This window comes from Rattus norvegicus, chromosome 15, assembly GCF_036323735.1.
Source record: "Rattus norvegicus strain BN/NHsdMcwi chromosome 15, GRCr8, whole genome shotgun sequence".
NCBI lineage: Eukaryota > Metazoa > Chordata > Mammalia > Rodentia > Muridae > Rattus > Rattus norvegicus.
The window spans coordinates 51,850,125-51,874,766 of NC_086033.1; the positions used below are offsets into that span (position 1 = coordinate 51,850,125).

At 43.7% G+C, this 24,642-nt stretch overlaps 1 protein-coding gene and 1 pseudogene across 4 annotated transcripts in view; one reads left to right on the forward strand and one right to left on the reverse strand.

The window, feature by feature from the left end:
• The window catches only part of Piwil2 (piwi-like RNA-mediated gene silencing 2), a 66,626-nt gene that overhangs the window by 9,021 nt on the left and 32,963 nt on the right, over nt 1–24,642 (reverse strand). For 2 of the 4 annotated variants that reach the window (XM_006252271.4, NM_001107276.1), the window contains exons 11-20: nt 24,244–24,432; nt 23,457–23,541; nt 20,768–20,857; nt 19,355–19,495; nt 17,128–17,241; nt 15,858–16,046; nt 14,350–14,451; nt 13,305–13,421; nt 12,688–12,776; nt 12,056–12,161 (exon numbers count right to left, since the gene is read on the reverse strand). In XM_006252271.4, coding sequence (XP_006252333.2) covers nt 12,056–12,161; nt 12,688–12,776; nt 13,305–13,421; nt 14,350–14,451; nt 15,858–16,046; nt 17,128–17,241; nt 19,355–19,495; nt 20,768–20,857; nt 23,457–23,541; nt 24,244–24,432 — 1,222 coding nt within the window. The remainder of the gene's footprint in view (nt 1–12,055; nt 12,162–12,687; nt 12,777–13,304; nt 13,422–14,349; nt 14,452–15,857; nt 16,047–17,127; nt 17,242–19,354; nt 19,496–20,767; nt 20,858–23,456; nt 23,542–24,243; nt 24,433–24,642) is intronic. The other 2 variants (XM_008770828.4, XM_063274302.1) reach the window with 1 other exon arrangement.
• On the forward strand, nt 1,184–9,097 carry LOC134482140 (histone deacetylase 1-like; annotated as a pseudogene).

The following is a 24,642-nucleotide window of genomic DNA, read 5'->3' on the forward strand; positions in this document are numbered from 1 at the left end:
CAGAAAATTGCAAAATTTATTTGGTTTGTCCATTTGGAGACAGGGTCTCATCTAACGCAGGCTGGCCTCAAACTTACTTGTAACTGAGGCTTGCCTAGAACTTTTAATCCTCCTGTCTCTACTCCCAACTCTCTTGGCTCTGCAAAATTATTTTAATACTATCCAAATGCTCATAGAACTCAAACGAGACCTGGAAGCCAGACACATAAAGCAAATGTCCCCGGCACACTGAAAATGCCATCGTAAAGAGATAAAATGATGTGGGCAGAAGGTGAGCTGCCAAGTGCTTATCTAGCATGCATGAAGCCATGAGTTCCCTCTCAAGCACCAGATAAAATAAAAACCAGGTGTGGTGGTACATGCCTGTAATCCCAGAACTCAGCAGATGGAGGGAGAAGGATCAAAAGTTCAAGGCCAGTCTCAGCTATACAGTAATTTTGGGGGCAGCCAATATGACCTGAGAACCTATCTCAAAAATAATAAAAGAAAAAATAAACTGCTAAGGGAATGGAAGAGTATAAGGGGGAAGACCATGCTGGGACATACAGAATGTGGGTGACAGACAATTCAGGCAGCCAGAGTGGGGAGTACTAGAAGAGCAGCAGTAAGGTTAGGCTGTGGCTGTATGATGTATGTGCATGATGCTAAAGAGATGCCAAATGGCCAGTTCTACTTGTAAGGTTCCTCCACTGACAGACGGCAAGAACAAGCTGAAGAGAAGGGAGAGAGGCTACCAAGTGATCCCTTCAACTTAAGTGTCCCCATGACACAGAAGAGCTAAATATTGTGGCGCACACCTGTAATCCCAGCACAGGAGAGACTGAGGCAGGAGGCCATCTGGAGCTAAACAGTAAGACTACAAGAAGAAGAAAAAGAAAAAAAGACACAGTAAATCTTCATTCCTTATAGTATTATTAAAAAAAAATTTAAGTCAGACCTATTTATTGGGACTATTAAAAATCATTAAATTTTAGTCTCATTGACTTCTAGAGGGAGGAGCTGTCACAGTAAACCTGGAAGGTGTCCAGACAAATTCAAGAGGAGAGGGATGAAGATGAGCTCTGGGAACATTTACTAGGTCGGGAAGGAGCTCAGTGCACTCACCCGTGTGAGTATTTTTTTTTTTATACCCATGTGAGTATTAAAGACAGTACTCAGACAGGAGGGCCAGGCAGCGAGCAAGATGGCACAGACTTAGGTCACCAAGAGGAAAGTCTGTTACTACTACGACGGGGATGTTGGAAACTACTTTTATGGACAAGGGCACCCAATGAAGCCTCACTGAATCAGAATGACTCATAATTTGCTGCCCAACTATGGTCTCTACCAAAAAACAGAAATCTATCAAAGCCACTGCTGAGGAGATGACTAAGTACCACAGCGAGGACTACATCAAGTTCTTGCGTTCAATTCGCCCAGCTAATATGTCTGAATACAGCGAGCAGATGCAGAGATTCAACGTGGGTGGGGACTGTCTGGTATTCAATGGCTTGTTTGAGATCTGTCAGTTGTCCATGGGTGGCTCTGTCGCGAGTGCTGTGAAACTCAATAATCAGCAGACAGACATCGCTGTGAACTGGGCTGGGGCCCTACACCGTGCAAAGAAGTCTGAAGCATCCGGCTTCTATTACGTCCATGATATCGTCTTGGCCATCCTGGAACTGCTAAAGTATCACCAGAGGCTGCTGTATATTGACATTGATATTCACCATGGCGATGGCGTGGAAGAGGCCTTCTATACTACAGACCGGGTCATGACTGTGTCCTTTCAAAAATACGGAGAGTACTTCCCAGGAACTGGGGACCTACGGGATATTGGGGCTGGCAAAGGCAAGTACTACGCCGTTAACTCCCTACTGAGAGATGACATTGATGATGAGTCCTATGAAGCCATCTTCAAGCCAGTCATGTCCAAAGTAATGGAGATGTTCCAGCCTAGTGCAGTGGTCCTACAGTGCAGCTCAGACTCCCTGTCTGGGGATCGGCTAGGTTACTTCAATCTGACCATCAAAGGACACGCCAAGTGTGTGGAGTTTGTGAAGAGTTTCAACTTGCCGATGCTAATGTTGGGAGGAGGTGGCTACACCATCCGTAATGTCACTCGGTGCTGGACTTATGAGACAGCTGTGGCCCTGGACACAGAGATCCCTAATGACCTACCATACAATGACTACTTTGAATACTTTGGACCAGATTTCAAGCTTCACATCAGCCCTTCCAATATGACTAACCAGAACACTAATGAATACCTGGAGAAGACCAAGCAGTGGGAACTTGAGAATGCTGCCCCATGCCCCTGGTCCAAATGCAGGCCATCCAGAGGATGCCATCCCAGAAGAGAGCGGTGATGACGATGAGGAAGACCCTGACAAATGAATTTCCATCTGCTCCTCTGACAAACGCATTGCCTGTGAGGAGGAATTCCCTGATTCTGATGAGGAGGGAGAAGGAGGTTGCGAGAACTCTTCTAACTTCAAAAAAGCCTAGAGTCAAAACAGAAGATGAGAAAGAAAAAGATCCCGAGGAGAAAAAAGAAGTCACAGAAGAGGAGAAAACCAAGGAAGAGAAGCCAGAAGCCAAAGGGGTCAAAGAAGAGGTCAAGATGGCCTGAGCAAGGTCTGCAGCTCCATCTTCTCCCCAAGTCCCTCACTTTCCCTCAATTTCTCAGATTTTATATTTTCTATTCCTGTGTATTTATATAAAATTTATTAAGTATAATGTCCCCAGGGACCAGCGCACAGGGCAGTGGTGCTGGGAGAACTCTTCCCAGAGCTCCCTTGTCCGTCCTGCCCCAGGTCTGAGTTTTGAACCACATAGGGTCCAGGTGAAAAGAAAGCAGCCGGGGTTGGGGATTTAGCTCAGTGGTAGAGCGCTTGCCTAGGAAGCGCAAGGCCCTGGGTTCGATCCCCAACTCCGAAAAAAAAAAAAAAAAAAAAGAAAAGAAAGCAGCCAGAAGACAAAATCCTGAACTGCACGTGCCTGCCTAGGAGCTCTGCTAGGATGGCCTTGCTAAGCTTTTCAGCAGGGGTGACTGTGTATTCTGGGGTCCCTTTTCAGGCTTGGGTAATATCAGCCATTTTTAGATTGGTTCTGTTTCTACCTTCCCACCCACCCCGGGCAAGCGGAAAAACTTAAACTGCCCCATTTTCCCCCAATTCTGCAGGTGGAGGTTGTTAGCCTAGCTTCCTTTTTGAGATATTTTCATTTTGTGATACTCTTTGTAATAAAACAGCACATTTCTATAAAAAAAAAAAAAAGACAGTGCTCACCTAGTATATACAAAGTCCTAGGTTTCTGGCAGCATAGGAAAGGTTAGACATACTGTTGACAATGCTGGGCACAAGAGGGGTACACAGGAGTCAGACAACAATCATTTGCTTAAGGTAACACTGAACCACAAATACATGAGGAAAGGGAAGGGGGATTAAAATGCAGAAAAGGGAAGGGGGATTGAAATGCAGACAACATTGTCACGGGCCACAGGAACTTCCCCACTTTGCATCAGAACTGCCCAGGAGCCAGACATGGCAGCAGCCCCCTTTAATCCCAATGGTCAGGAGGCCGATGCAGAGGGCATAGGAACTCCACAGGAAGACCAACACGATCAACTAACCTGGACCCTTGGGCTTCTCAGAGTCTCAACCACCATCAAAGAACATACATGGGCTGGACATAGGCCTCCCTGTGGGTTCTGAGCAACTGGAGCAGGGGCTATCCCAAGAGCTGTTGTCTGAATGTGGGATATGTTCTTCTAGCTGTGCCGCCTTGTCTGGCCTTAGTGGGAGAAGAAGCCCCTAGCCTTATAGAGACTTAAAGTGACAGGGTGGGGAGATTCCCAAGGAGACTCCTGCCTGATCAGAGGAGAAGGGGAGGGAGAATGGGGGAAGTAATGTGGAAGGGAATGACCAGGAGGGGGACAGTGAGCAGGATGTAGAGTGAATAAAAAATTAAAAATTAATAATAATGATGATGATAATAATAAAGAAAAGGCCCAAAGAGAGACTGGGCAACATAGTGAGATCCTCAGACACTGTGACTGCACACAAAGCAAAATAAGTGTAAAACAGAAAAAGTACTCCAGTCCCTGGGCTGTGTCAGCCAGAGGCTGAGGCACCTCTGGAGCAATTTCTGTTTCCACTGTCAGAGCTCAGGCCAGAGCTGTTAAAGCTCAAATCAAATTAACAGGTCAAATCAGGATCAGGGGCTTAGTCATGAGAGCTAAAGCTGTAGAGGCAGGCATCAACTCTGCTTTGATTTTCACACATGAGTGGGAGGTGACACTGGTGCTCAAGACAGAAAGGCTGGAGTGGCCAGGAAGCACACATGTAGACCAGGTCGCTTTCTTGGACATGAGTTTTAGGAGCTCAATGCACTAGATATGCTGGACAAGGGAATGGGTTCTGTGGAAACCTGCTTTCTCCTGCTGGAGAGTAAACTAGTCACTAAACTTCATCCCAAGAGTAGCCTGAGACATTTTCAGATCCCATTACAGATGGTTGTGAGTCACCATGTGGTTGCTGGGATTTGAACTCAGGACCTCTGGAAGAGCAGTCAGTGCTCTTAACTGCTGAGTCATCTCTCCAGCCCTCTTGAGACATTTTCATGAGAAATTTTGACATAAATTACAAAAGCATCTTATAAAGTAAATGATGTGCGGTATTGCAGTAGGCTCTAGTATTTTTCCAACTCTTGGGTTTTTTGAGACAAGGTTTCTCTGAGTAGTCCTAGCTGTCCCAGAATGCACTAGTACTGGACATATTTATAACTCGTAAGTCAAATATAGCCATCTGCAAACATGTAAGAGAAAAAAGAAACAAGAGTTTGCCTCACTCAAATTTTAGTAATTACCTTTCCTTTGATATTCTATTTACATTAATATGCATTGAACTTGGTTGTGTGTGTGTGTGTGTGTGTGTGTGTGTGTGTGCACGTGCACTCCAGAGAGGTAGGAGGGAAGGGGAGAGAGAGGGAGAGAGGGTCTTATGTAGTCCAGGCTGGTTTAAAACTCTGTATGTAGCTGAGCATGACTTTTGACTTCTGATCTGCCTACTTCCTTCTCTCAAGAGCTGGGTCCCAGCATACAGTTAAAACATTTTCTTTCTCCCCTCCCTCCTCCTTCCTTCCTTCCTTCCTTCTTCACTAACAGGGACTGAACCCAGGGCTACATGCTAGGCAAGTGTTCTACTTCTGAGTTAGGTCGCTGGTCTTCTTTTTACTTTCTGAATCACAATCCGACTAACGCATCCAGTCTGGCCTTGAACTTACTCAGTAATCCAGGCAGGCCTGGTACTCTTGGTAATCTCCCAGTCTGAGTGCTTGGGTTACAGACATGCATCACTATGCATGGCTCTTGTTTCTTTTTAGCACTGAGGAAGCTTTCATTGTCTGGCTGTTTTCAGGTCTCTACACAGTTTATTGTGGGCTCCTAAAGTTTTGACTTGTTTGAGCAAGATTCCTAGATCATGGGGCAAGATTATGATTAGTTGTGTAATGGCAAACTGAACATTCTGATGGCTCTGTATCACACCAGCATCTGGGGTTCTAAGTCCTGGACTGTGCCATTTCCACAGCACAGCAGGCCATTGTTACCTGTGTATGGCTCTAAGGGTATGGCTGACAATCTTCCCACATGCTTACTTGCCATCTAGTGATATTCTTTCATGTCAGCTTTGGTCTTTTGTCCACTTGGGAGGAAAGAGAAGTGTAGTGAGACAGGGCTCTCCTATGTATGTAGCCAAATCTTGGCTGGCATGGTATTTACCCTGTAGCAAAGAGCTGGGACTGGGGCAGGGGAGAGGCTCAAAGCCAAGACAAAAATCCTTCTACCTCAGCCCCTGTGCTAGGATTACCAGTGTATGCCACCATGCCCAATGCTATGCTGCACCACTTCCCCCATTCCTGGAACATGCACAGGGGCCAGATTGGAATCCGACACACAACATAGTGCTCCAAGTGCTTGATTACAGACTGCAGTCCTAAGCCATCAGTGATTTGTATAAAATGCAAAAGCAGCTGGCTGGATTTCATGTCTTTAGGAAGAATCCTATTTTTTCAATTACATGTATGAGTCTACGTGCCAGGATGTGTGCATTATTTTAGGGTAGTTCCAGGTGCCCTTGAACTGGAGTTTCAGGTGATTGTGAGCCACCTGATTAAGGTGCTGGGAATCACACTTAGGAACTGAGTCCTCTCTAAGAGCAATGTGGACTGCTAACTATTGAGCCATCTCGCATCCCTGGGTCTTGCACTTTAAGCGGCACTGTGAGCTAGCTGACTTCTGTGACACAGAGGCTGTGCAAACATTCATTATTCCTTTTCCTCATGTTTAAGGCCAGGTGTCCTAGCGGCATTTGTTGGAGGACTTCAGTTTCCACTGACTTGCCTCCACCTCTTTATCAAAAGTTACACGACTACACTTGTCTAATATATTTCTGTGCGGTTCTTTTCTCTTGAATGCCCTGCTTATCTTCCTGCCAATATCACACTGTCCTAATTAACACAGTTTTATGGTTAACTGTTTACATTCTGTAGCATCAGTCTTCAGACCGTCCTTCAGTGCTGTGTTGCATAGTCTGTGTCTTGATTCTCCGCATAAATCTTAGAATCACTTTGTTGATGTCCACAAAGAACTTGCTGAGATTCCACTGAATCTATTATAAGTGAGAACTGATACTTTGATGATTTCCAGTCTATCAATGAACATACAGTTCTTTTTCTTTATCAGTTTAATAGCTATCCACATGTGAATCTTGTGAGACATGTACATGTATATGTAGGAATGTACACACACACACAAAGAAAAGGGGAGAGACAGAGGCAGAGACAAGGTATCACTCTGTTGCTCTGGCTGGCCCAGAATGCACTACATAGGCTAGGTTAGCCTTGAATTCATAGAGCTCTGCCTGTCTCTGCTCCCAGATGCTGGGATTCAAGGCCACACCTCTATTACCATAGTCAGGTTAAAGTTCCAGCCAGAGGCTCATAGTGGAACTCAGATTTTAATATCTGAAGCAGGAGGCATCCAAATCATATCCAAGCCATAGTTTTCTATCTTTCTAAACATATTTTAAGATTTATTTTATATGTATGAATTTTTGCCTGCATGTATGTATATGTGTATGTGTGTATATGTATGTATGTGTGTGCTGCCTGGTGCCCTCAGAGTTCAGAAAAGGTATCAGATCTTCTGCAACTGGAAAGGGGTGGTTGTAAATTACCATGTGGGTGCTGGGAACTGAACCTGGGTCCTCTGCAGGAGCAGTGAGTAAGCTTAACCACTGAGACATCGTTCCACCTCAACTGTCTCCCTTCATTTAGAACTAAACTTCAGACACAACCACACATATCACTGCCATTTGAGACTAAAAGTGGTAACACCTAGGAGAGATGAACCTCTGTTTCTTTTCTTTATTGCATTAGTTAGGAGCTGCAATGAACAGGAACTGAGGAACAAGAAGCTGCCTTTGTTTGCAGTGAGCATGGTTATTTCTGTTAAATAACCACCAGGTGGCGCCACTAAAGCTATGCAAGTCTAATTCAGAAGGGGACTTCAAGCTATATGATCAAACAAACAAAAACACCTACTCATGAAAAACCTCTACATCCAGTAGTAGTACACTCATGAGAAACTTAAAGCTAGCTGCTTTTCCTCTAAGAAGAAGAAGAATTTCCCCATGACTATTCTTACCCAAGAACAACAAATGAGGTGGCTCCAAGCAACAGACATTTGTTATCTCATGGTTTGAAATTTGCAAGATGTAGGTAGTGGGCTGAGGATATAGCTCAGTTAGTAGAGTGCTGACCTAGCATGCACAAAGTCTGATCCCCGTATCCACAATGGATCTGTTGTGGTGCACTCCTCCAATCCCTGTGTTTGCAAGGTAGAGGCAAGATGATCAGAAACTCAACATCATCCTTGGCTTACACAGTGAGTTTTCGGCCAGCCTGGAACACATGAGACCCATTTTGTTGTTGTTGCTGGCTTTTTTTTTTTAAGTTTAGTTTTTATGTCCATTGGTGTTTTGCCTGCATGTATGTCCTTGTGAGGGTGTCTGAAGCCCTGGAAGTGGAGTTACAGACAGCTGTGAGCTGCCATGTAGGGAATTAAATCATCGAGCCATTCTCCAGCCTCTGTTGTTGCTGTTTTAACCATTTCTATCTTTTATCTAGAGTGCCTTTTTCCCATGAACAATGTTATATTTTAGTTTACTTCAGTGTAAATCTGATGAGGATGGCACCTCTATTTCTCATTTCTCTGCACATCTTTCACCTTCATTAATGGATGTCATTTTCAGTGGACTCTGGATCCAGGACCCTGTCTTTTTCAGCACTTTGAAGTCATTCCTTTATATCTTATAGCTTCACTGTTTCTGTTGACAATCTATCTATTAATCCATTAAGGATATAACCTCTTCTTTGCTCTCCCAATTTATGTTTATTCCCAACAAATAATGTGTCTATCTTTGCATGTATACACACATATTTTATCTCCTGAGATCTGTTGAACTTTGTGTGTGTATGTGTGTATGAGAGACGGAGGGAGACAGAGACAGAAAGACGAATTATATATGTACACACACACACATAGAGAGAGATAGAGAGAGAGACAGAGAGACAGAGAGTCCCAGATGCACCATGCACCTGCCTGCTTGGTGGACTTTCTCAACTGATGATCTGGCATCCTCAGTGTATGACCACTGCTTCTTCACTGCTGCCTTCTCACATACTGCTTTGATCCTTGTGATTTTTGTTTTTGTTTTTTTTTTTTGCTGCCTCTGAACTATTTCTATGCATATTCTGTATTCTAACCCCAAACTCCCCAAATCTATTAGCTTTCCTGTTTTTGTCTTTTTTTGTTTGTTTGTTTTTGGTTTAGTTTGGTTTTTGTTTTAGCTTTTGTCTCTCTGTGTTTTAAACTGATTACTTTCTTCTTGCCTTTCTTTAGCTGTATTTATCTATTTATATTTATTTATTTATTTATTTATTTATTTATTTATTTATTTATTTATTGGTTCTTTTTTTCGGAGCTGGGGACCGAACCCAGGGCCTTGCGCTTCCTAGGCAAGCGCTTTACCACTGAGCTAAATCCCTAACCCCCTTTAGCTGTATTTAAAATCACTGTTATATACTGTTTTGGATGATAACATCCATGTCCACCCCCAGGAAATATCTAAGCTGATATCCTACCCTTCAGCCTCTCAGAATGTGACTCTTATTTTAGATAATGACACAAGCACAAAGATAAGAATGTGTGAAAACCCATTTGTGGGACAGGAGAAATCAACCTCACTGTCAGCTTCACCTGAAAGTTCTTGCCTCAGGAAATAAATATCTGCTCTTTGAGCCCTCCACCCATGACACTTTGTTATAACCTTCCTAACACATAACACACACATCTATGGAGTGTGCAATCTCAGTTACTTAAGTTTTCACTTGTAAAACTTGTAGATTTCAAAGCTTTCATCGTCCAAATTCTCAGTGCTGTTATTTTTATCTCTTTGAAGATTTTAAGTTGTTTTTGTTTATTCATTAATTTTATTCTTTTTAACATTTACTTATTTGGGGGTGAGTGGCTATGCGTGTTACAGTGTGCTATGACATGCATGTGCACGTGTGTTACAGTGTTCTATGACATGTATGTGCATGTGTGTTACAGTGTGCTATGACATGTTCGTGCATGCTTTGGTGTAGGTTTGCTCTAGAACAGGTTCTCTTCTACCAAGGAGGCTCCAGGGATCAAATTCAGACTGTCAGGCTTGTTGGCAAGTGACTTTAGCCACTAAGTCTTTGGTTGGCCTTCATCTGTGTCTTGACTACCCCCTCCCCCAAACACCGTTGGATTGTCAAAAGCGCTCCTACAAAGTTTTCAATAAGGCCCTCCAAGAAGACAACAACAGTGGGTAAGATCATCACAATCAGTTTTGTTTGAGTCTGTGTTTTGGAGCATCTCACTATGTAGCTGTGCAGCCCTGGCCGACCTTGAACTTGCTTTAGCTGCCATGACCCACCTTGTAAGTGCAGGGTTTGCTCTGGAGTGTTTCCCCTTCCCCACCTCGGCTTTGTCCCCATGGTAACTGATAATCAGCCAGCACCAGGGGACAGGGAGAAGAGGAGAAATCCCTGAGGTTGAGGTCAGTGGCACACACGTGTACTCCCAGCACTCAGGCAGCTTAAGCAGGGTAATCGTATAGTCTGAGCCACACAGTGAACTCAAGGCCAGTGTGAGCCTTGTAGCAATTCTGCCATTCATTAGCTATTAAGCTATCAGAATAGAGGCATCACAGGCTACATGTAAGTAACACTACAAAGATTATAGAGTGCAATCAATCACAAGAGCAATTAATCAACCCACCACACCCTTGTAAGCATCCCAGTGAACCTCTGAATACCAAGGCTCAGGTGAGTAGTCAGGGTTGGCAGTTCTCCACATGCCTTATCATATCTTGGTGCCAAGAAACAAAGTGTTCTGCCTTCACAAGGAGAGAACTACTGAAGTTCCTTGTGTAGTACTTCCTGATTCTGTTAGTGCATAGTATAGTCCTAGCTGACTATAATCTGATTCTTTCTTAAAACGAACTCCAAACATGGATATAACAGCTTTTAGTGAGTTCTTTCACCTCTCCAGTGAATTATTAAAACTTTGCAAGATTTGGGAAAACACCTAAACTTCCAACTGATGGGTCTTCCAAGTGGGACAAGCTTGGGTAAAGTAAACTTCATTGTTCAGCCCTAAATTCTTGTTTCAACAATGACATTTCTGAAATTGACATTTGCTTGGAAATAGCATTAGATATGAAAAACAGCAGACCAAAAATTAGGATAATTCAATCTAGAAAATAAGAAAAAGTAGAAGAAGCAAATGAGAGAAACTCATCAATGCCCTGAAGCCAGATGTGACGGTGCACGCCTTTAATTCCAGAACCTATGAGGCAGAGGCAGGTGAAATTCTATGAGTTCAAGGGCAGCCTGGTCTACATATGGAGTTCCACCACAGCCAGGGGAACACAGAGATAGGCCTTGTCTCAAAAAACAAAATCCAAAACACAACAACAAACACAAAACCCCAGTGAGAGATCTGGAGTATAGTCAGCACAAAGCATTTGTGTAGTTTGTACTGATAAGACCCTGAAACTGATCCCAAATATCACCCAAACAGAGAAGGGTGGGTACTGATATAAATAATATACCTAAGTTAGCAGGATGTGATAACCAGTAAATACAGAACCTTGGAGAAGAACACAACTTGATCATTTTAACCAAGGGAGGAACAGTGAGGGGAAATAGGAAAAGTGTCACAGAAGTCATCTTCAAGTTAGGCCCTAGAAGACAGACAGAGCTTGCAAGGAAAAATAATAAGAAAGGAAATAACAGCTTGGTGATAAATTACCATATCATTTGGATCTTCTGAGACACACAAATCCTTATTGTCTAATACCTGACGGACACTACAAGAATCTTAATTTCATAAGAGACTAACTTCAGTCACATGGAATCATACGTTTCCAATGGCCTACCCACTATGCAAAGGCCACAGTGACCCTAAGAATGGAAGCCACTTATCACTGCTTTGATGTCTTGGCCAGCACAAAGCTCAGAACCTTGTTTGCTCACTCTAGACATTGTATCAGCTTAATGACAGCAATTCTCCCTGGGTGGCAATTCTCATAATTTCTTTGAAATTATGAGAAGTGAATTACAGTGAAGCTTTTGTCCTAAACCAAAATGAACAGTCAGCAGCTAATGGTAGTCATAAACAGTTGAGTAAATTAATAAGTTTTAATTGCTGAAATGTACTTCCAACTCAGCCAGTAAGGGCATGGGAATTATGTCTGCAGGCACCAGCTGGTCAACCAGGCAAACCTTTATTACTTACAAACCAAGGTGCAGTGTTAGGCTCTGCAAGCAGAAGCCTAAAAGGGGATTCTGAGCTCTCTATTAGGCTATGGCTTTCCAACTCTTTGGTTTCCTCCCTTCCTCCCCCATGTCAGATCTCTACTCGAAACTTAAATAGGTATCCCTTAAAATGTAGTAATGTTAGGATTTCTGGTCTCCTCACCTCATAATACTTTTTCAAGGAGCCCACCAGGCAGAGCTTCAGGCTGTCCACAATCTCCTGATGCGGCATCTGGAACACCACCCTCGAGTACCATTTGGTGAGTGTGCTACACAGGTGGGGATGGGAAGGAGAGACACAGAGAGAGCCCAGTGAGCAGCCACTCCCACACAAAGGCCTGTGCTCTGCTATCCACACAGAGTCCCTTCTGAATCAACTCAATACATATCATCTACCTGCCAAATGCATTTCTGGGGTCAGTACAAGTCTAACAACATGAGCTCAATCCCCAAACCCAAAGAGGGGGATAACTGACTCCACAAAGTCATCCTCTGCCCTCCGAACCTGGCCCCCACCACCCAACACACACCTTCCCCACTGACAACTCCATTTCTAAAATGACTAGTAAGGCAAGGTGCTGGCAGCCTCTATCCTTGCCAGAGGTACAGGGAGCAGACTGGTGCCTGTGATACGTATGTCAACCACACAGCAAACACAGACATGAGAGAGGGATGGAGGAAGGAACTTAGTGCTTCCTATACTAGGATTGAGTACCCAAGACTCAGCTGATGGATTTATAGCAAGATCAGGCATCAACATGAGGTGACAACAATAATACTGCTACATTTGCTTACAGATTTATGCTGGCAACAAAGCCAACCACAGAGCGCATGCCTCTGCTGGGGTCGTGGTACACATCCATCCCAATCACCATTAATTGTTTCTAGGGTAAAACACAAAGACACAAAAGCAGAACTCAAACCCAAGCACTCCACTGCACCATCTTTGTTATCTCATTGTCAAAGCTCCTCTCATCTTATTTACATAAGAAAACAAGCTCTTCAAGAGAAGCAAAGATTGCAATCCACACAAAGAACAAAGCCAGATCTAGACTGGAATCAGCAAATATTTCCTATAAAAGACAAGTAAATCTGCAGGCTTTGAAAGCAGTCTTCCCAGGAGCCCATTAACTGCCTTTTGACTACAATGGATGCATCCAATGCCGTGTTTTCCAAAGGAAGTGAACTTAAGTACTGAGAACTGAATTTCAGATAATCTTCATGTCAGAAAATGCTGACCTTATTTTTTTCACCATTTCAAAGTGTAAAGTGCATGCTCAGCTCATGGTCTATCTAGTAACATGCAGCAAGGCAGTTGGACACCTGAGTCTACACTGAGAAGAAGAAGGATGACAGGACAGTAGGATGGGAAAGAGCCTGGCACTGAACAGACACATTTCTACATCACTCACCAGTGGAATATCTACTCCCCAGAGCTCACCACCCAGTTTACAGTTCATCTGAAGTAAAATTTTCTGAGCCACACTCCGAAGCCTGGTGGGTTGACCAATGGTTCGGACATTGATGACCTATTGTGACAGGACAAGAACATCATCAACCTTTTAGGAAATGTTAACAGTTCTAAAGACCAACATTTCTTGACTCCATGCCCTTCCTCCATCCCTTCCAACAAGGAAACTGCAATAAGAGGATGCTCAACTCCCTCCCAATCAATAGCATAGCATTTGTGTACAGCTGCTCCATACCCTTCTGTACACCCGGATCTCCAAGACTTGTAGGACTGAAGGTAATCACTTTGTAAATAGATAGCTGCTATCCTGCACTGTTTAGGGAATAAGCACAGGGTTTCCCTTGTGAGTCTGATGAGCTCAGCAGAAGTGTAATTTTCTTTCAGAATGTTTTTAAACTATGTTTGGTTAATCAGTTGATGCAGAATCCACAGACAGGCCAGCCATGGTGGCATGCTTGTAATTCCAGTACTTTTGTATATGGAGGACGTGGGTGAAGGCAGAATAGGAATTTAAGGTCATCTTTGTGTACATAAGAAGTTTGAGGCTAGCCTTGGCTACATGAGACTGTCTCAAAAGACTACTAATAGTGAGGACTGAGTGTACTACATTAAGAAGCTTGAATTAGCATATGTCTGTTAGTAATAATTCTAATTCTAGGGTCACTAGGCATACATGCACATAATAGGCACATGAACTTGTACAAAAACTTTCAAAATTATCTTATTTAGAGTAACATTTTTAAAGTTCCCTATGAAAACTATTTTTCCTTCTCTGAGTGAAGCCTACATGTCCAGCCTCAGCCATGAGGAAGCACCAGGGACTGTGAGGAGCAGAAGAGCTCTTAGCAGAGCTGCTGCTGCCGCTGGCTCATCTAATCAGAGCCTTCAGCACAGGTTCTTCCACGCTGGCCTGAGTGGTTACCTCAGCTTTCAGAGTTTTAGAGACATTGAACTGGAGCTCCATCTTGGGCTCCATTTCCACTTACCTGTGAGGGCACTGGGGACTGCACACAGCACAGTTTCTTGATGGCCCCATAGAGATCATCCCGTGTGCCCATGATGATGCAAACGACCATTTGTATCTTCCCCTAGAGGAGACAAGAATACACTGCCAGGATTTGATCACTCTGGGGATTTTCTTGGGACACATGACAGACAGGAACTGAGAAACAAATGACGGGCACTCCAACTAGAACTACCCTTGGAACCTCAACTATCACTTGGCTCAGGGCTGCTGTTCATAGACAGGCGATGCATTACTAACACCTAGAGCTTGCCATGACCACTAATGTTTATTTACTAGGACTCTTAAGATTCTAGAAAAGGGCCAGACTTAGAAGAATGCAAGGGTTCTATGACTGCCTCTTTAACTTCCCTCAGTGACTTTCTTGTGCTTGTCAGTGAACTAAGCAATGTGTCACACCACAAAACTTCAGCTGAGGAAGTGTGGCTACACGGAAGAATACAGAGCCAACGGAGAGAAACAGGGCCAAGTCCACAGTAGCTATTCCTCACTTTCTGTCTGGGGAGAACAGACACTGCCAGCAACATCCCTGGCAGGATCTTCTATCTCCCAAGATTCTTAGCCAATGTCAAAACAGAGGACCTTCCAGGAGGGGGATATCAAACAGAGAAGACCAGAATGTTGAGAGACTCCAACTCCAGGATTGATCTTCCCAGAACAATTCAAGTCATCAGACTCAGGCTCAAAGCTAATTTATTTCCAAAGTCTTCTACCTCCATCCTCTCCTTTGATTTCCTCCTCTGTTTACAAAGAGCTGGCTAGATGGCTCATGGTTAGGAGCACTTGCTCTTCTTGCCACTCTTGCAGAGGACCTAGGTACAAGTCCTAGGGCCCACATGGCAGCTCACAAATAATCTGTAACTCCTGTTCCAGGTATTCATAGGCCTGTTTTGGCATCCTCAGGTGCCAAGCACACACACTGTGGATGGACATACATACAGGCAAGGCATTTACACACATAAAAACTTTAAATATTTTTATTTAGAAAGAGATAAGAAGGCGAAGTCTGGAAGCTGAAATGGGAGTGCTCAGATCCGGTGTTCTGATCAGTTATCAGGATCAGCTAATGTGTCTATGGCCAAGTTCATCACCGGGGGTGAGGTAGGGTGGGGGGTGTGATCTGGGCCAGACCATTCTGTTACAACTCAGAACTGCATCCAGAAAGACAGTACTTTGGCACAAGTAATTCGTTCCTGAGCACAACATGTTCTACAGAGAATGAACTAAATCAGCTGTTCTTTCAGCCAATTTCATAAGGAAAAGGCTAAAGAGAGCACACACGGATAAACCAATACACAATGAGAAATGCAAACAGCCAAAGGGCATGAAGAATACAGTTTCATGGGAAAGTGAGAAGGACACGGGCTCCTGGTCATTATTAACAGACTGATAATCCAGATAATTTGAGACTGAACATCCAAATACTTTGAGAGATCTTTTAAGTTTACTTCACTTAAGTTACTTTATTACCTCAACTCCCAGTAAGGACTGAATGGTCCTGATATAGGTCTCTATTCGGTCATCCTTCAGTTCAACCCAGGCTGGGGGGCTTATGCGCATGCCAATGGGGCCAGCAATCTTTTCCAACATGTTAACCAGTTCTCTGGCTTGGTCCATTGCTCTCTTTGGATAAAAGAGTGCCCAGAAATGCATGGGAATCTAGGAACAAGAACATGGTATATTTAAACTTGGGAGATTTTACTATAAAAAAAGAAAAAAATGTGTACTCTTTCTGCTTGAGTCCCTCTGTCTTATATAATTTCTATCATTCTCATAGACTTATAAATATTGACAGTCTTATAATGGACTACAACAATGAAAATTGATCTACAACCACACCCAATAATATGAAAGAAATTCATGAACACAAGGTTAAAGAAACAAGTCAGACTAAAAGACTATTCACTTTCTAATTCTGATACACATACACACACACACACACACACATACATATATACATACACATACTCACCCACACACACACTACAAAAACAGGTAAAAAAAATCTATACTTTTCAGGACAGTTGTTATTCTCAGGGAATGAGGGTGGCAATAATCAGGAAATGTGGTAAGGGGTTGAGTGCATCTATAAATTTCTATTTTTTAATCCTTGGTGTTGGTTATATAGGTCTATTTAATTTGTAAAAATCAAGTGTGCTTTTCGTTTTTGCTGTATTTTAATAAATTTTGCTGTATTTAATAAATAAGTTGATGTTTTTTACATATAACCACCAATGACCAACATTCAGAATGTTGGCTGAAACGATAACTGTTGGGGCTGGGGATTTAGGTCAGTGGTAGAGTGTTTGCCTAGCAAGCGCAAAGCCCTGGGTTTGGTCCTCAGCTCCGAAAAAAAAAAAAAATAACTGTCTACTGTTTTATGCTTTAATGCAAATAACTAATACCTAGTTGTCTTAGAAGAGCACTGTTTTAATTTGATTTCTTTTATGGATAAAAATAATCCTGGGAATTCCCAGGGGCAAAGAGGAAGAGAGAAGAAAAAAGGAAGAACAACTGATGGGCTGACAACAGAGGAATCACCACAGTGACATAGTTCCTTCCCTTCAGCCTGTGGTCAGACAGAGGGCTTCCCTCCAGCACTGCTCTGCTACAAGATCTTGCTTATTAGCAAGTCACTCAGGGTGGAGTTTGGATGACACCTCTACTCAAAGAAGACGCCAGAGGACCCATTTCCATACTCTGGGAGCAATGGCTCTCCAGCACTTCCGAGTTCACTCACAGTCAGAATGGAAGCATCTCTGGTCACCTCCTTAACCCAGTTCAGGTCCTCCGATGTGACAAATGAAGTATTCCTTAAGTTAATCCTCTCCATTGGTAGAAGACGGCCTTCGATCTACATAGGACATAAAGTGCTGCTGACGTGGGGCTGCCACAGTCTTCAAGAAAACACTGCTCCTGTTGACTGACTTCTGGGCCACACACTTGACCTATTACATCCCTGCACCTTTTTCTTTCTTTTAGAGATAGTCTTGCTGGCCTCTGACTTGCTGCTTAATGAACTGAGGGTCAATGCAAGAACAGTCATCACACCATCATACCACACGGTCTCTGCACTGTGCCTCAAGACTGGCTAAAACTTAGTTGTCAGATTTGCCAACAAGTGTGTTTACCTGCTGGCATCACTGGCATTATTTCCTAATAAAAAAATCTTCTGTGTGTTTAACGTGTAAGCAAGTGTGTGTTGGGGGGGGAGTGGGTCACATCAGATGTTTTCTCTATTGCTTCCCACCTTATTTTTCAGACAGGGCATTTGCTGAGCCCAGACTACCTAGAGTGGCTAGCTGGTCAGCGAGCACTGGAATCTGCCTGTCTGTGCAGCTTCCCCACGTGGTGGTACAGATACACACTTTTATGCTAGGGATTCAGAATTAAACTCGGGTTTCCTCTGCTTCAGGACATGATGACTTAAGTCTTCACACCAGGACCCAAGTTGGGAAAGGAGAGAATCCTTCCTATAAGTTGTCTTCTCACCTCACGTACTCACAAAAAATAGAATATAACACATTATTTTCAAGACAGGGTTTCTGTGTGTATCCCTGGCTGTCTTGGAACTCACTCTGTAGACCAGGCTGGCCTCAAACTCAGAGATCCATCTGCCTCTGCAACTGAAGGTATGTGTCACCACTGCCCAGCACAAAAATTTTTAAAAACAATGAAAAATGACCCAGAACTCTAAGAATAATATAGGTTAGGTTCAATCTCCAGCACCACAGAAAAACAGGTTTAAAAAGTTAAAACAAGCGGGGTTGGGGATTTAGATCAGTGGTAGAGCCCTGGGTTCGGTCTCCAGCTCTAAGAAAAAAAAAAATTAAAACAAGGATGGCAAAAGGCTCAGCAGGAAAAGGCACTTGTCTGACTAAATCTGATCCCCAAATAAGGTGGAAGGAGAGAACTGATCCCGCACAATGTCTTCTGACTGCCACACATGAACCACGGTGTGTGCTATACACACACAATAAATATATAAACAAATAAATACAAATATAGGTAAATAAATAAGACATAAAATAGATAAATGAAAGAAAAAACATTAATTAAAATTATGTAGGGGTTGGGGATTTAGCTCAGTGGTAGAGTGCTTGCCTAGCAAGCGCAAGGCCCTGGGTTCGCGGTCCCCAGCTCCGGAAAAAAAGAAAAGAAAAGAAAAAAAAAAGAATGTTAAGAAGAATCTGGAAGCTGGGGCAAGGTTAGGGGTGAGAGTGTACACCATTTTAATCCCAGCACTCAAGAGGCATAGGCAGGTGGGTCTTAGTGAGCTGGGGGCCAGCTTGGTCTATAAATCAACTTCTAGTCCAACTATGGCTACACAGCAAGATCCTGTCTCAAAATAAACAAACAAAAGTTTGTATTGGAAAATTAAAATGAGGACAGTTGTAAGTTAATGCTTTGCTTGCTTCCTATTTGACGAGAAATTAGTAACTGATCTTTTGGAAATATAGAAGAAAAGTATGCAAATAATGCTAGCAGATTAAGTCAAGATTCAGATGCCATGACTAACGTGTAAAGGCGTTTAAGAATAAAGTCAAGGGCATACACACAACCTGTTTCCCTCACATGCTCATGTTTGTTCTCCATACTATTTAACAGTGATTTATTCCTAATAAAACTATGATAAGAAAAAAAAAAAAAAAGCACAGTCAAGAGACTGGAGCAACAGCTCCGTGGCTGTTCTGTCAGAGCTCTGGGTTCAGTTTGCAACGCTCCTCTGATGGCTTGAGACCATCTCTAACTGCAGCCCTCAGCCGGCCTCTGCAAGCACCAGGCAGGAACATACTCATAAATGCAGACAGAACGTGCACTTGAAGGAAACAAAAACAAAATGAACATCAAGGTCAAACCCCACAGTAAAACAAGAGGATGTGCTTGTGCTTCACACAACTGCAAGCCGCACACACCTCACACACCCCGGGTTCAGATGGTCTGCCCCACACAGGCCTCTCCCTTACCTTGTGGACATCTTTTTGCAGACTGAGCCCCCAGCGGGTCAGCTCGTTGTTGGCTGTCTCATTTTGTGAAATTCTCTGCAGCAGGCATTCCAAAGCACTGTGGTGCTGCTTGGGGCTCAGGTTAATCTGCTGAGTCAAGTCCTAGACAAAAATAGAAATGTAAGATAGCAAGTTCTAAGCATTATTCCTCCTCACAGCATTCTAAAATGTTTCTGTGAGCAATCTCATGCTCAGTAAAATCAATGGAAAACGTCAAATGTAGCTAATGACTTTTGTAAATACTTCTCAGGAATATGAATGAGTTACATAGAGAAAAATTAGTAACTTTCAGCAGTTACTGACTCTCCTTCTTGCTGGGTGTGGCAGTGTACACCTTTAATACCAGCACCTGTGAAGCAGAGGTAGGCAGATCTCTGAGAGTTCGAAGTCAACCAGAGCTGTATAATGAGACCCTGTCTCAAAATAATTGATTTTTTTTAAGCTACTGGCTCTGCTCCATGACATCTGATTTCTTTCTCAAAATATCTTTTGAATTTAAAATTCCTAAGAGAACCTAAGAACAGGAACAGAGCGGGCTTGATTCTAGGGAAGTACTGGGAGGGTGGGAGAGCCACGTGTTTATGCTAGGACAGTAAACCACATTCAGGCTCATACTTTTTCCTTCTGTATTAGAAAGTCAATGCCACCATAGGCTACTTTCCCCTACAAACTAGCCACAGTATTGTCACAATACAGACACCTTGAGGGATATTTAACAGAGGTGTGTGAGGAATCTGAATCATGTAAGAGTTCTTTGTGCTTCTGAGACTCATGAACCATACAACTATAGGTACATAGGTTTATGGACACTGAAGAGATCATAAAATCATCAGGTTCCTGGCAGTTGTTGGGAAGGAAACATGAAGGAAATCTCCCCCAGGGCCTTTCTGCTTCCTGAGGCTCTCTGTAACGATACTCAAAACTGTACGGCAGGGTTGGGGATTTAGCCCAGTGGTAGAGCGCTTGTGTGCTGCCAGGACGCCTCTTGGAGCTCCCAGAGCTTCACTTCTCACACAAACTCATGATGGAGAGAAGCACTACAGTAAATTGGTATTCTCAAGGAGTCTCCTTTATGGCTCCGTACTAGTTAGACAATGCTCATCTCCTGGGGAGGATGAGGATAATGGGGCTGTTACTTTTCACTTAGAATGCAGAGCCTAACCTATTCCAAAGCTGTGACATGTAGCATCGTTTCTGTGGTAAAGTATGTGGATAAGAGTCTACAGAAAGGAAAACTGGAGCCCAGAAGGACTCGCCCAGTAAGTCAGAGCTGCACCCTACTTCTAGCTCAGTCTGCTATCCCAAAGGTGGCCACTCAAAGCAGGTGTCTCCCCAAAATAGCAGCCCCTCCCCCACAAACAGTAAAACTCCCACCTTCATGGCCCTGAAGTCCTTCTTCATCTTCTCAGGAATCCCCGTCATGAAGGAAAGCTCAGGCAGCAGCAGGATCTCACCCTTCAGCAACTTAGACACGAAAACAGAGAGAAAGCAACTGATCCCAGGGCCCATTCAAGATAGGTACAGGTCTGCAGTAACAAACCTGCTGCTGAGAAACTTTTATGAAACTCCAAGGGAGAAGACAATAGGACCGGAAGCACTGCATGTATTCTGCCCTCCATATCTTCTGTCACATGCAGATAGCTATTGTGTTAGGTAAAACAAGGAGGGAGGGTCTCACAAGAGGAAAGAAAGAGACCTGGAACTGACGAGGCAGGGAGGGGCATCTTGAGGACATACCAGAGACCTGGAATAAGGGAGGTACCCAAGAACCAATGGAGTGACCTTAGCTGTGACTCCTAGCATTGGGGATATGAAACCAGAAGAAGCCATCTCATGTAGCCAGGCAGGAACCCTAGTGGAGCCACAGGCACACCAACCCACCCACAAAACATTTGACCAAAAATTAATCCTGGCTACAAAACATGTGGGGCCAGGAGATGGAGCAGAGACTGGGGGAATGGCTAAGCTAAGCAGTAACAGTCCTACTAGAGACCCATCCCATGGGCAAGCACCAATCCCTGACACTATTCATGATTCTCTGTTATGCTTGCAGACAGGAGTCTAGCATGGCTGTCTTCTAAGAGGATCCACCCAGGAGCTGACTCAGACAAATGCAGACACCCACACCAAAGAGTGGATGGAGCTTGGGGACTCTTAAAGGATTTTAGGCCCTGGAGGGGATAGGAACTCCACAAGAAGACCATAGAGTCAAGTAACCTGAACCCTTGGGGCTCTCAGAGACTGAAAAACCTACCAAAGAGCATATATGGGCTGGACCTAGCCCCTCCACACACGTATGTAGCAGATGCACAGCTTGATCAACTGGAGGAGGGGTAGGGGAGGGGCTTTCCCAAAAGCTGTTGGCTGTGTGTGGGATATATTCCTCTGGCCAGGCTGCCTGGTCTGGCCTGCGTAGGAGAGGAAGCACCTACTACTACAGACACTTCATATGCCAGGATGAATGGAGGAATACCCAGAGAGAGCCTTCACCTTCTCAGAGGAGAAGGGAAGGGGTGGGAGAAGGATTGTGGGAGAGGGTGACAGGGAGGGGGCAGCGACTGGGATGTAAAGTGAATAAACAACAATTTTTAAAAAGAAGAAAGAAATAGAACAGTTGTTCCGATTGATCCTTAATCAAGCCCAATGTGTCCTGCTCAGTGGATCCTCAGCCTTCACCATTAAGAAGAGGTGGGGTAGGGGCTGGGGATTTAGCTCAGTGGTAGAGCGCTTACCTAGGAAGTGCAAGGCCCTGGGTTCGGTCCCCAGCTCCGAAAAAAAGAACAACAACAACAAAAAAAAAAAAAAAAAAAAAAAGAAGAGGTGGGGTAGGGTCATGGCTCAGCATTAAAAAGACTGTTGCTCTGAAAAAAAATGGGGTTTGGCTCCCAGAACCCCCATAATGGCTCAAAACCTTCTGAAACTAGAGTTTCAGGAGTTCAGACACCTTTTTCTGACCTTAGTGGGCACCAGGCATGCATATGGTACATAGATACACATGCGAGCAAAACATTCATACAAATAAAACAATAAATCTAAATTTTCTTATTAAAAAAAAAGACTGGGGGTTGGGGATTTAGCTCAGTGGTAGAGCGCTTGCCTAGGAAGCGCAAGGCCCTGGGTTCGGTCCCCAGCTCCGAAAAAAAGAAAAAAATAAAAAAAGACCAAGTGTGGTATCAAGGCAATTGTCTGGGCCCTTCTACTGATAAATGTCTACACCTCCCTCTTGAATCTATAGATTTTTGTTTTTAAGATTTATTTTTATTATTTTAATTGTGTGCATGTGTGTGCGCATGTGTGTGTGTGTGGTATGTGCACATGAATACAAGTGCCCAGAAACCAAAGGTATCTGATTCCCCTAGATCTGGGGTTATATACAGTTGATGCAGTTATGAGTCTCCTAATGTGGAGGCTGGAACTCAAACTCAGATCCTCAGAAATAGCAGTATGTGCTCTTAACCACTGAGCCACCTCCCAACCCCATAAACTTTTTTTTTTTTTTTTTGAGGCCATGTCTTACTAACTTAGCTCTGACTGGCCTGGAATTCACTACATAGACTAGGCTGGTCTTGAACTCTGAGATCAACAAGACTCTGCCTCCCAAGTACTGGGATTATAGGCATGCGCTACCACGTTCATCTCAGAGTTTTCGTTTTTTTGTATATATAACAGGATTTTATCTACATGTATATATGTATCTGTTGCCCACAGAGGACCAGAAAAGGCCCAAGATCCCTTGGAACTGGAGTGACAGTTGTAAGCTACCATGTGGGTGATGAGAATGGAACCCAGGTTCTTCCAAAGAGCACCCAGTGCTCTTAACCACTCTACCATCTCCACAGGCCCCAGAGTTTTTAATCTTTAGATACAAGGAATTCTCTTTATACCTTTAACCCAAGTTGTTCACATTGTATTTATCTCCTCATGGTGTAGCCTGGCAACTCTGACTAGGGGAAACTGACAGCATGGCCAATGTCCCAGCGCTGCACACATGTGTACATGGATGAGAGCACACATGACAAGGAGAGCAAGATGGGGAGCATCATTCGTAGTACAAGCCACTCACCGTGCCATGGTTATTCTGTCTCTCACTGGGCCGGTGGATGAGCAGCGGCTGGTCATCTTCTTTAACTGTGATCCCATAGTTTTTACTAAAGCAGGACAGAGTGAGAAAGTGTCACCACTCTTACAACAATCTCTCCAGCTCTTTGCAGGGCTACTGCAGCTTACAATTTGCACAGTACCCTCATTGAGAATCCATCAGACACTAATCATAGTACATGTAAGTGGAAAATACAGGCTAGAGCATTCTTGCTAACAGACAGAGAACAAAGGATATATATACAGAGAGAGAGAGAGAGAGAGAGAGAGAGAGAGAGAGAGAGAGCGCTCAGGAGAGAAGCATGTGGAAAATGCATCAGGCTAAAGGATTTAGAAATAAAAGTCTAGGGCTTGGGGATTTAGCTCAGTGGTAGAGCCCTTGCCTAGGAAGCGCAAGGGCCTGGGTTCGGTCCCCAGCTCCGAAAAAAAGAACCAAAAAGAAAAAAAAGAAATAAAAGTCTAATGATTAAAGATGAAAATTTCAATTCTCTCACCAGACAAAGTTAACAAGAGAAATACAATTGACTTAATTCACTTATGCAATAATTGCCAAAAGTACCAAAGAAGAACCAATTGTAAGAACAACACGCCACCCGCAGGCCAGACCCACAGATAAGTCTCAGGTGTGTATTAGCAGTTTACAGAGCTGTACAGTGTCAGGTACTGCATCATTAATGGTACTCAATACCCAGAGTCTGGGAGAGCATGGTCCACCCCTGCCCTCAGACCCAAGTGCAGCCTCTCATTTGTACCTGTAGTACTCCAGGAATGTGATCTCCTTCCCATCCGACATTACAAAGCTGTCTTTAGGGGTCTTGTTCCAGTCCACATCGTCAATGCGGTAGGTACGGTTGTTGTAGCGTGTGATGACAATGCTGCCCACCAGAAGCTTGCTGCACTCGTCCTGGAAGTGCTCCTTGTTCTGCTGGTAGATAGCATGCCTTTGGGAAGAGGCAAAAGACACTGGATGGCATCTATAACTCAGGCTTGTAGAGACGAATGGGGGCTCCAGAAACTGAGGCAAGAGCCTAAGGGTTGGATCTCAGCTTCACCCCTCAGTAGCTGTACTCATCACATGAACCAATTGTCGTTTTTTAGGATTTATTTTTATTATTTTAATCATGTGCATGTGGTGTGTGTATGTATGTACA